Below are 12114 nucleotides of genomic sequence, written 5' to 3'. Positions count from 1 at the left end.
TTTTAAGTCTCCTTTCTTCCTTATGTGATGGTTTTGATAATAAGACAATTTTATTTGTTTAAATTATATTTTTGTTTTTATCATGACACCATGACAGAGGATGAAAATATTACTTCTATAATTGTGCACAAACACCTCAAATTACTACAAATCAAACTGATTACCTCATCAAACCATATCCAAAGGAACAATGTTATGCAACTTGATAAAAATGCTGTGCCAAGACAGTAAAAAAAAAAGTGTAATCTGATGTCAAATTAGATTTTTGTTTGAGTATATACTCCTCTTACCAACAATTAAATAAACTCAATTTAAGGTCGTTAGTGCCAAGTTCCAAACTCAGTCACCATCTATAACTTCATTCATGGAGCATAGCTAGTGCTGCTGATGCCCTCTTCTGATCATCATGAGAAATTACAATTACGTTGTTGGGAGCTATGCAATGAAGTGTGAATTCCACCCTCAAGAATTTGATAGCATGGTTATAAATTACTTGTTTGGTTACATATTCACATTATGAGCAGTCATGCCCTCGTCCCTGTATGCCAAGAGATTAAAGCCAGTAGGTGTTACTGTCCCTGCTCAATCACACTAACACCTTTACCAATGCTTATTCCGCTATAGCCCACATGTATTTACAGACCCTTTAGGCTGACAGCCCATCAGCTCATATCAGAAGTCCTTTTAGTGTGCTCCATGCAATCACAGAGAGATCTTGCATCATTCCCTAACTTCCCAGGATGAGAAAAATGGTCATCCTTTTCTAAGTGAGTCTCCCATTATGCTTTTTAGAAGCTCAACACAAGTGCAATCATGCAACGGAAATGAAGGGTACAGTTAGTCCCTCCACTGCAGAGAGGCTGCATGAGAGCCATAAATTGTTCCAACTGGATACAAGAGAGACCGTTTTTACTTTTGATGCTCTGAGGCTGCAGCTGTCTTAGATGAAAACAATTTTTTTCTCCAAAGAAATACACCACCTTTTTAACACTCCTGTGCCATCTTCAGACTACACTTAGAGGGGTGCACGGATCTTATCCAGAGTATGTCAAAAGCTCTTTTAAAGACGGCTTCCAACCTGTTATCAAATCTGTACACATGTTCCACGACTGTTTCTCTACATATCAAACACTTCACAGCTTTTTACATTATCAACTTCACCATGCCAACATGTTGGGGATAAAATGAAGAACGGGGGGTTTGGTATACAATAGGAAACATTTTATTACTAAAAAGTTGTCTTATACTGAAGGTGCTCTTTCAGCAGTGTTTCCACAACTATTCTTTATTGAAATCACAAGATTGTTTTTTACCACTTAATGGAAAAAACAAATGAATCATACATGAAATGGCAGTAACTATGGACTATATACAACAATGGGAGAAGAGGGTCACAGGTGTGGCTTCAATAGGCCAGCATTGTTAGGTGTTTTAACAGACTTGGCTCATACAGGAGGCACTTGAATCTGAGAGCCTTAAGAGCCAGGTCCTAGCCAGAGTGCTGGAGGGAGAGGAGGGTTAAAAAACATGGAAATGTCCAGCAACAGAAAACAATGACTACCTGCTTTGAGAATAAGAAAAATCTTGTTCAAGGAGTACATAATATGCATCTATTCCTTCAGCTCAGACCTCAAGGCCTGGGAACTTGGTTAGGGGTGGGGGAGGGGGGAGGGGGTTGCTGTCACATGTGGGACACTGATGCACATACAGAGCATTTACACAGGCCTGCACCACAGAAATCTAGAGCACAAAGGGTGCACATTCAAAAGCATGCATCGCCCCACAATGAGCAATGTGGTTAAAAAAAAAAAAAAGAGAAGATGTATTTAGACTTCTGCAACTACGACAAAACTCAACTGTCTGCTGCTTGAGATTGTTAATGCAATAGACATACAGTATTTACAGGAATTATATTTTTCTTTTTAAACATGTCACTCCAATGTCAGTTAAATAAAAAAAAAAAAGTCCATAACTGCATTGCTGGGTATGAGGGGAAAGTTTACAATGATATTCGCAAAAAAAATCAATGTTTTCAAGAATGGCTACCATTTCAATGATCTATTTACAATAAAACACATTTTTATGTATCCATAAACAAAATAATGTTGAGGAAGAACAAAAATCCATGACATTCTGAATAGAAGTCTGTGGGTTGGCTGCCTCACTGAGTTCCTGTCAGAGCTGGTTTAGTGGTTGGTTCTCCATCTGCTCTGGGAGTGTGGTGGGGAGGGGGAGTTCTGGGTGTCAGATCTTCTCCTGGATAAAGGGGTGCTGCAGAGCCTGGTTGATGCTGATGCGTTTGGCTGGGTCCAGCATCAGGGTGCCATCTATCAGGTCCTTCAGCTGCATCACCTTCTTCCTCTGGTCCTCAGGCAGTCGCTGGCCTCCAATCATATCTGTCAGCAGGTCTTTGGTGGGGTTGATGGTGCTCATCACCGTCACCTTCTCCTAATGGGGCAGACAGTAAAAACCAACAATAAATAATGACATCAACTACATCACGTTTTCAGTACATGTGTAATACTGATCGTCAGATCTTAACAGCAAGTACAACAAGTTATTCTTGTTAATGCTAACAACTTTCATCGGGTTAAAAAGTCAACCGCGCAAGTATGAAAGAGCACCTTACCCTTTCTGTCACTTTGTCTACTTCAATGTACAGGAAGTTCAAATTCTGATCGAAGTGCTGGTCTTTGAACAAGCCTTTGCGGATCATCTGAGGAAAGAAAACCACAACATTGCGTCACTCATAAGGTCTTGAACACTGCATGGAACAGCAACACTTCTCACTTCATCTGGGAAAGAGAATAACTGAAGAAACTGAAATCCTATGATGCAATTCCACCTTGTTCGGCATCTTGCCCTTGAGGTCCATAGCCAGTTTGATCATGTGGTTGTTGGAGGATCCGGGGAACAGGATTTTGCCGGTGTAAAGCTCATATAATGTGCAGCCGACAGACCACATGTCAATCCCGTAGTCGTACGGCTTTCCTATGACTGAGACAGAAGACATTGTGAGCAAAGGCTTGAAACCGACAGATGGATGTAGAGACGTGATTTATACAAATAACGCAACTTACTGATTTCTGGAGCTCGGTAGAATCTGCTGACCAGGTACGGAGTGATATCGTTGTCAGCAACGTGCGACGCAGAGCCAAAGTCACATAGCTTCAAAATGGTCTTTGACTCGTTCACCTTTTAAGGATTGACAAAATAAAGAAATCAGTACCCGACTATTTTCATCACTGTATAACCTTCTTAATCTTAATTTAAAGAGTATTCAGATCGTACCAGGATATTGTCTGGCTTGATGTCTGCATGGAGGATGTTGCATCGTTTGAGCAGCTTTAGGGCCAAGAAGAGCTGCTGACTGTAAGAGCGCACAGCTTTGATGTGGAGCCCGACGTCTTTACCGTATTTCTTCAGCACCTCTCTCAAATTCATACTGCGGATGAGAAAACCACGGATCATTAACAAGTGAGACCATCAGATAAATGATGAGGAGAAAAACAAGTGTCTCCTATCTCGGTACCTGAGAGGCTCGAACACCAGACACAGATGCTGCTTGTGGTAGAAGTGCCTGAAGAGGCGAAGGCAGTGAAACTTGTCATCAGGATCGGCGTCATTCAGCTTCTTGAGGAATTCTAACTCTTTCAAACCGGTCTTCTGCCTGTTCACCGAAAATGCAGTTATGTTATTATCAGTGCAAATTCAATTAAACTGTCCATGTGATTGGCTTTGTTGTCATTAATGTATTTCCAAAAGGCCTATAGTTTGGATATGAAATGTAAAAAATTTTGTCTATATAAAATGGTATAACTCACATGAGCTCGTTGTTTCGGATGATCTTGACTGCCACCTCCTGGCCGGCCCTGGCAGTGTCCCTGGCTCTGATCACATTGCTGAACACACCCTGGCCAGTGTAGCCATACACATCGTAGCGCTTGTCCAGTGTCTCCCCGATGTTCACCCCTGAATAAACACACGTATGGCACAGACACACACATTTGTTAATGGGAGCAAAGCTGTTTAAAATAAAGCCAAAAAAAGCCAAAAGGTGTGAGATACTTGTTATATTAAATAGTAATAGTCCCGTGATACTGACACAAATGTCAGGATTAGGAAAGAAGCACTTACGGTAGTAACCCTCAGCATCAGTCCAGTTGTCCCTGAGGTTGGGGTTCTCCTTGAAGTCCTTTCCTACACCTGCTGCTCTCATCCTGGCACTCTGCATAAACAATACAAAAAGGAGATCAGTGGATGCTAAAATGCAGAAGAAATTATAAGAGCAATGCTCAGACGTTCCCAGATGTGTAGAGTTCAGCATTAAGACTCTCCACTGATCGTAAATACTAAAACACTTACATCAAAGTCAGCAGCAAACATATCATCCGACTCTGTAAACATGTCAGGGGCTGAGGGCTTCTTTGGGTTGGCTCCTGAAACAAAGAGCGACAATAAAACGACACATGATGAGTTTCTAGTCATCGAGCATGTTGTAAAACAGAATATCTGGAACATGTGTTTGATTCACATACTCTGCAGAGATCAAAACATGCTGCAGGGGGCAGAGACACCCAGGCTTTGGATTACAAGCCAGCAACTGAATGAACACATGACAAAAAGAAACAAAATTAAAAATCCCTGCATCACACAACTCTACATTTGTCACACAAATCAAGCAAGCAAAGACTGCTTTTCGTTTTGCCTGGACTGGTATCCTTCAGCCAGTCAATAACATGACGGTTGGTTGTCACTATGGTTATGTGAGACGGGCCAAATTGTTCTAAATTGCAGGGAAGCTTTCACCTTTAGCAGCAAAATGGACTTCCTCCATATCAGCTAAACTGACTACTGTAGCACTGGGGGGGGGGGAAGCTGAAATTTAACTGCACTGAAAAACTCAGCCATTTTACCTTCTATGAAAATCAAACAAAAAAAATGAGAAGAGACTATTCAAAGTGATTGCAGCGTCTGACAGAGGTTTTAGTCCTTCTGTCTTGGCTCTCGTCCATGTTGATGGAAGGCTGTGACCTTCAATAACGTAGGTGAGCAGATGAAATGATCCGCAGATCCTTTTTAGAATGTCAGAGGCTTTAAAAGGCAGGTAAAGGTAGAGAAAGAATAGAGAGAGCAATATTCTGGGTCAGTGCAACCCCATTCTATCACAGGTAACATATTTGGAGCTACTTCAATGCTTGAGTACCACATTTTCAGTCTTATCATGCAGATATGGAGGAGGACCCGCTGACTGGTGATGGTGAAAGCACTTCTCAAAGTGTTCAGGGCGATGACTGACCTGTGCATGTGACTTCAGAGCTTTCGTATTATTCTGTACAATTCATGCACTTCAATCAGAAGATGAAACTTAACATTTTTAGATGAAATGTATGGGTTTAATTTATTGCACATGGACACATAAATTACTCAACATTTGTCCGGGCAGCTACCAAAACAAACCAAACCCCAACCTGACTGATTCTTTGAGCTGGAGCACGCAGGTGACGGTGTGGTTCATTCAGTTGGCCTTGTATGCCAACAGATTATTGAATGGTGAGCAGGAAATTACCGTCTTTCTCCTGGGCAATGAGGTTGTGCTTGGCTTTGATGCTGGCCTCGAAGGTGTTGAGGTTCTCCCGTTCGTACTCCTTGACGTCTTGGGCTACTCGCTCCAAGATGTCGTCCGGTGAGGGCGAACGGCTGCGGGTGCTGCTCTGGGGGCTGCTGGGCTCCGACAGCATGTTGGTGTCCTCGTTCACAACCTTGTATTTCTGTACGATGGCGGGAATTGTGAGAACATAAGAATACATCTCAAACATAGTAAGTCACGGACATTAGCTGTGTTATTAATTCTGAAAAGAAAGATCACTATGTTAGGATTACAAACCTATATCTTCTTCACAAACACTGGGCTGATATGTCAACTACAAAACAGCAATTTTGCATTAGAATAGGTTTAAAACAGACCTGTACGATGGCCAAGCGCTGCTGTCGGCGCTGTTCAATGAGGGCCTCTTCATCTATTTCCTCCCCATCAAAGTCCTCCAACCTGTAAAAACATTTTATGAAATAAACTATGTCAAGACCACAATTTCATGTTGATGGGTCAGCAAATTCTGTAGGGAACATGAGTTAATTTTATAGAAGTGCATCAACTACAGATGGCCTGACCCGTTTCCAAACAATCTCTAAAACTTTTTAACTTTTTGGCATCAAAAGCAGAAGCTGTGAACAACCTTAATCCACTACTAGTGAGATGATTAGCAATCATGGTCATGGTGGTTATCAGATCAGCACCCTCCAAAGAGGTATTTTCTTTAACTCACACTTCTTCTTCTGAGGATTCCTGATCGACCTTCATGCCCTCTGAAAGGCTGCCCTTGAACTTGTCTTCATCTCTGCTGCGCCTCCTCCTCCTCTCCCGATCACGGGATGTTGAGCGTCGGTATTGTCTGAGTCTACCATACCTGTCTCTCTCCCCGGACCTGCAGGGCACAGATGTTGAGGAAGGATAGTTGAGTACCTGATGAAAATTCTACCTGACAAAGGTCTTGCCCCAGTAGTACTAGGTCACACTAAATGTAAGTTAAGGTCCAGAGAAAAACACAAATAGAAATAGAAATGAAGAATGAATGAAGAATGCTTGACTAAATATAAACAGTAAATGTTTGTCTTTGCATACATGAACTGTTCTGGTTTAACTCAGAAATATTCTCTACCATAAGCAGAGACACATGATTGTTCAGTGAGAAGTGAGCTGCCATCACCTGTGTCTCAGTGGAGACCTGCTCCGTCTACGGGGAGAGGAGCGGGAGCGTCGTCGTGGAGATGGAGACCTCCGTCTTAGAGGTGAGCGACTCATCCTGCGGCGAGAGGATGATCTGGGACTGTTGTCTCGTGATCTATCTCTGCCTGGCCCGACGTCTGCCCGCGGGCGCTTCCTGTGCGAACATCAGAGGAGTAGACAGACCTGAAGTGGATGTTCTACATGGTTATTTAAATAAAACTGTTCCAATGCAGACAATCCGTGAGGAACCAGAAGGAAACTATTGATGTTATCATTCATTTTGACGACTAAGCGTTTCACAAAGGCAATGAATGGTCAAGTATTTGATCTTTGTACATCTTTTAGAATCAGTCAGACTGTTGTTCATTGTAATGACATGTATTCTTTAAGGCGTGTCTGGCATTTCATTGCTCTGTCACATTCAGGTTATTAATAGTCATCTGTGTTCACCAACCTCAGCGGTGAGTCCTGCCTGTCGAGGTCCCTCCTCCTGACGTCTGGTGAACGGCTGCGGCCTCTCCTCGGGGGGGACCTTGTTCTGGAGGGAGAATGACTCTGTTTCGATGTCCTGTCTGAGGCACTGGCTGGGGCGTGGTGAGTATCTCTGTGGCGAGGGGAAGCGCTGCGTTTCCTCATGGGGCTGTGAGGCCCTCGTCTGTGTGGAGAGCGGTTCTCTTTCCCCGATGAAGCGTCCTTCGACGGGGACTTGGCCGGCCGTTTGTCGCGGTCGGCGTCTGAGCGACTTGGCCGCTCTCGTCCAGGTGATCTGGACCTCCGGCTGACTCTTTCCTGGTTTGGTCTGTCATCCCGCTGTGGCGAGGAACGTTTGTCAGTGCGGCTACCTTTCTGCTCTCCTCTCCAGCTAGAGGGGGAGTTGGACTTCCTGGTTCTCTCCTTGGACCTGTCAGTGCTGTCGGAACGCTTTCTGTCTTTCGACCTGCTCCTGCCGTGGGCTCTGTCTTTAACACCTGTGTCCTTGGTGCTTTTGGTCACCTTGTCCTGCTTAGATTCCTTGGCAGGCCTGTCTGCGGACTTGCTCCGACTGCGACGCTTGGTGCTGGTTTTACTGCCCTCTGTTGAGTCCCGTCTAGATTTACCACCTTTCCCTCCCCTCGGAGATATGGGTTTACCTGAGCTGCCCCTTTGACGCTGTTCTCCGTTTCTGACCCTTGAGTCTCCATCCTCTTCCGATCCAGAGTTATAACCCTGAAGGATCAAGCCCATGCCTGACTGAACCTTGCCCTCCATCAACTGGCTGTCCAGCTCAGCTTTGATCATGGCCCTCTGTTTCTCCAAATCCTCCAGCAAGGCCCTGTCGTCCAGACTCGGATTTCCAGAGGAGGGAGAGGATTCGACTTTTTTGTGACTGGAGGAGCCAAAGATGACAGCACCGGAGGGAGAGGAGCCCTCTTTGCGTTTGTGTTTCCTGTGTTTATGACGGTGCTTGCGTTTACGGTCCTTGTCCTCATCGGAGACGTGCTTGTGTTTTTTGTGCTTACTACGATGCTTGTGTTTTTTCCTCTTGTGTTTACCGCCACTGCTGTGATGTTTGGACCCCTCTTGCGTCTTCTCGCCGTTAGTTTCCGCCTCCTCCTGATATGAGAAAAAAAAAACATCAGCTTGACAGTTAATCCAGGTGTCGGATCATCTGAACATACATCTTAAGATATGCTGTGAAATTTGAGAGAAAGCTTCTTCTTCCATTTTTATAGGGTTACAATCCATCAACATACTCAACTGCACTCAGCATGAAAGTATGTGGAGAAAGGGCAGTACCCTCAAAATGAAATTATAGATATACAGTAGATGTACTGTAAAGCAGCTACTGGACACTTGAAAACTTGCTGGTATACATGACAGTATTTGTTTAATGGTGTAAATGCTGGATTATCAAGCACACTACAGTTTTATAGCAACACATTTCAGACTGGTTAAATTTGAGATTGACATTCAACAGGTTAGATCAGAATCATGAAATCATACCACTGAAGGTATGGAGACCCCGCTGTTGTCCGCTCCTACCTCTTCCTCCTCCTCTTCTTCCTCAGACATGTCTCCGCTGTCTTCATTTCCGCTCCTCTCGTGGCTTTCCAGATCCTGCTTCCTGTTCAAAAGAGAACAAATTTAAAAAGGTTGAGCGGTCAATGACACATTAGCGCTGGAACGATAAGTCAATTAATCGGGATTAATCTGGGCTATTTAAAGAGAATTCGTTAACAATTTTGTAGGGAAGCGCTGGTCTGATCCAGAACCAGATCTTATTAAGCTGATTAGGTTATATTCATTCAGTGACGACTCACATCAATCCCTGGCCATATGTTACCTTACACAAAAATTATTCTAATGAGTTCCACACAGTGAGGCATGCAAACTTGGAAAATTGGGTTCAAGGTTTCTGCAGAAAGTAATGAGAGTTCAGGTATCTGTATCAGGAGACAACAGGTTGGATTGATACATCCCTATAATTCTGATAATCAAGTAATAATTTACATCATTTATCAAGCAAAAATCCCAACCATCCACCGGCTTCAGTTTATCCAATGTGATGATTTTTTTTCTCTTCTCTCTTCACTGTGCAGAATGATGTATGTGCAGAGTTTGACACTAGAAGGTTGATTTCACTTTCATCTGCTGAAGGTAGAAAGTTTCTCTGCGCTCACCGAAAAACCAGTTTTAAGGGGGCGGGCCAACGAGCAGGATTTGTGAAATCACAACTAGTCTGGAAGTTAATTCTGGTCTGATGTCTAATTTACACAAGCGTGATGTGGAAACTTCAGTGTGATGTGGAAACCTGAAGCCTCCAGTGCACAAACACTGTGAAACAACTTCACAGTGAGACATCTTGTGTCTGGCAGGTAAACATTAAGAAGAAATATACTTGTATATTCATAGATTCTGAAATTTTATAATGAGTCAGAAGAAGTAAATTAATTTGATTAGAGTAGTAACCACAGCTGTTTTTTTGTGCAAAGAAAGCATATCAGACACACATCATTGTTCCAAGAAAAGTATTTATATAAGTCTGGAGGGAATCTTTAAATAAATGTACTATCTTTAGACTGTTTGGTCGGACAACAACAATTTGAAGACATCAACTTGTTCTCTGGAGAGGTGCGATTGGCACGGTTCACTACATTTAACTCATCAAATGAATGATCGATAAATAAATGAAAAGCCTTATGCATGCATCACCTAATAATACCAACAACCCTCAGCTGCGTCCTTTGCTTGTACCGGAGCTTTCTGTTTGCTCCTCCTACACCAGTAACCATGGGCAACCAAGGCACCAGCAACACCTCTGCTATCATTTACAACAGACATCCGACCGCTACTTTCTGTGCAGTACTGAAGTCGACTTCTCTCAGTACAGTATGTAATAATTACACCACTTTAATCAAACACATTTTAAGCTATGGTTTTATACTGTTTCCTCGTGAAAACACCATGAAAACTGTGATCATGTTCCCGCATTGACCAACATTTCCAATATGTTGTGAAATAAATCTCTTGTTTGCAGCAAGTTTAGAATAACAACGTTAAAAGAATGACCTAGGTGGTAACATAAAGTTAGTTAACCTAAATCATAAGAAGAAGTTAGTCTGATGGTTAATATAAGGTGAAGCGTGGTTACGTAATGTGCTGGATTTAGCTACAAGCTTGTAACCTTTTAAATAACAGCTACAACAGTTGGCGATAAAAGGCTTCCTGTTAGTGAACGTGGCATGCACCTGTGTATCACCTTGCAAACTTCGCTGGTTATCTGTCACTCTGAGAACGACCGCCAACACGATTATCAATCATTAGCTCGGATGTGCTAACCGATCTTAGCAAACTTGAGAGCTAGCAGGCTAAGCTACATCCTCGACTCTGTTATACACAATGTACAGATCGTTATTTACTGCCAAATGATAAGGTTTGGCTGTGTGCGGTGCGACACGCGCATCGTATGGAAGAAAATGCACAACTGTAAGGCAGAGATACGCTTACGTATACTATCTTTTTTAGAGAAACTTAATGCTATGTGAGCTAAAGAACATTAGCTTGATGGCTATTAGCGTTAGCCCCGGCAACAACGTGAAGCTGCGGCTCTGCTAGCCTCCACGTTTCTAACTGACGGGATGGTTCGTTTTTGTTTTCGAAATCGGAAAGGGTTAACACCTTGTAATTAAAAATATCTAATATTAAATGAAATGACTTACACGTGTTCGTTGCCATTATTCATTCTACTGGACGCGATATCCATCTCAACGTCGGCCATTTTGCTTAGCTGAGGGTATTTCGTCCACGCAAAATAAACGCCGTCAAAAAAAAATCTCAGCCGCCCTCTGGTGCACTGGCGGCGCACTACAATCACAGTTTTTCTTTTTGTCCACCAGGGTGTATCCATGCACCATACGGGTTTGCTTCAAGGCTGGCAGTGGTGGAAAGTTACTAACATATTTACTCAAGTACTGTACAATTTTGAGGTACTTGGACTTTACTTGAGTGTTTCCATTTTATGGTATTTAATACTTCCACTCCACTCCATTTCAGATGAAGATCTGACACAGTGGATAATATAACAAGCTTTTAAAATACAACACATTGTTACAGATTAAATCAGTGGTTTCCAACCTTTTTGGCTTGTGAAGTTGTGTAGTCGGGGTCACATTTCAGATTTCACATTTCCCTTTGGAGGGGCCCAACCCCTAGATTGGGAACCACAGGACTAAACTAGCTAACTGTATATATAAAGTAGTTCAAACTAGCTTCACCACCAGCAGCTACATCAGTAACATGCTGCTCTAACACTGATGCTTCAGTATTAAGGTTTTTCTCAGTTGCTTTGGCTCAGTTCTCGATTGACAGTTAAAGTCGTCAAAACAATATGTGAAATTTTTCACAACATTTTGTGACTTGTGCACAACAGAAAGAGCATTTTTCATTCTTTGTTACCATTTGCAAATGTTTTTATCACATTTAGGCCACATCAGAAAAAAAGGAGACTGAAAGTTAAGATTGAAAGTTCATTCTTGACCCTGGAAATAGTCTTTGACATTGTTTGGTGAACTAATATCTACTGTGAGAGATTCCAAGAGACAAAGAACAGAAAAGCAGCAAGTAAGCTATAAATAAAAAGAAAAAAAGGAAAAGGTGGTTTCCCAGTTGCTTATACCACAGAATGGCCCTGGAAGTCAGTTAGTGGATCATGTGGTTTTTGAGGGCCCCTCATGCAGAAGTTGTGCTTCAGAATGCTCAACTTAATGTAAGATAAATAGTAAGACAAACAGCTCGTTTTGGGAGAAACAACCTCTACAAAAGAATGTATTTTATGGCATCAACAGAGA

General features: G+C 42.6%; 1 protein-coding gene across 2 annotated transcripts; it reads right to left on the bottom strand.

The window, feature by feature from the left end:
* Positions 1-1199: 1199 nt before the first annotated feature.
* prpf4bb (pre-mRNA processing factor 4Bb) lies at positions 1200-11094 on the bottom strand. Of its 2 annotated transcripts, none has more exons than XM_067578757.1 (16): positions 10987-11094; positions 8771-8891; positions 7242-8380; positions 6768-6941; positions 6327-6485; positions 5968-6049; positions 5570-5771; positions 4366-4439; positions 4138-4228; positions 3825-3972; positions 3533-3670; positions 3292-3445; positions 3081-3195; positions 2846-2997; positions 2630-2716; positions 1200-2448 (listed from the first exon to the last, which is right to left on the bottom strand). In XM_067578757.1, the coding sequence occupies exons 1-16, from the start codon at positions 11043-11045 to the stop codon at positions 2245-2247; spliced, it is 3099 nt and encodes a 1032-aa protein (XP_067434858.1). In that variant the 5' UTR covers positions 11046-11094; the 3' UTR covers positions 1200-2244. The 2 variants fall into 2 exon arrangements, with proteins under 2 accessions (XP_067434858.1, XP_067434859.1); XM_067578758.1 differs by having other exon boundaries at positions 8810-8891.
* Positions 11095-12114: the final 1020 nt, after the last annotated feature.

The sequence above is a fragment of the Thunnus thynnus genome, chromosome 21 (genome assembly GCF_963924715.1).
Source record: "Thunnus thynnus chromosome 21, fThuThy2.1, whole genome shotgun sequence".
Taxonomy (NCBI): Eukaryota; Metazoa; Chordata; class Actinopteri; order Scombriformes; family Scombridae; genus Thunnus; species Thunnus thynnus.
The sequence above is the reverse complement of the archived record's forward strand: the minus strand, read 5'-3'. Positions and strand labels throughout refer to the sequence as shown.

Bases quoted from the DNA above. Each gene is read 5' to 3' on its own strand.
- prpf4bb (XM_067578757.1), bottom strand. From the start codon at position 11,045: ATGGCCGACGTTGAGATGGATATCGCGTCCAGTAGAATGAATAATGGC. The intron at 8,381-8,770 runs GTATGATTTCAT...TTCTCATATCAG, and splicing joins GGGTCTCCATACCTTCAGTG to GAGGAGGCGGAAACTAACGG. The intron at 5,772-5,967 runs GTCTGTTTTAAA...GCCATCGTACAG, and splicing joins AGCGCTTGGCCATCGTACAG to AAATACAAGGTTGTGAACGA.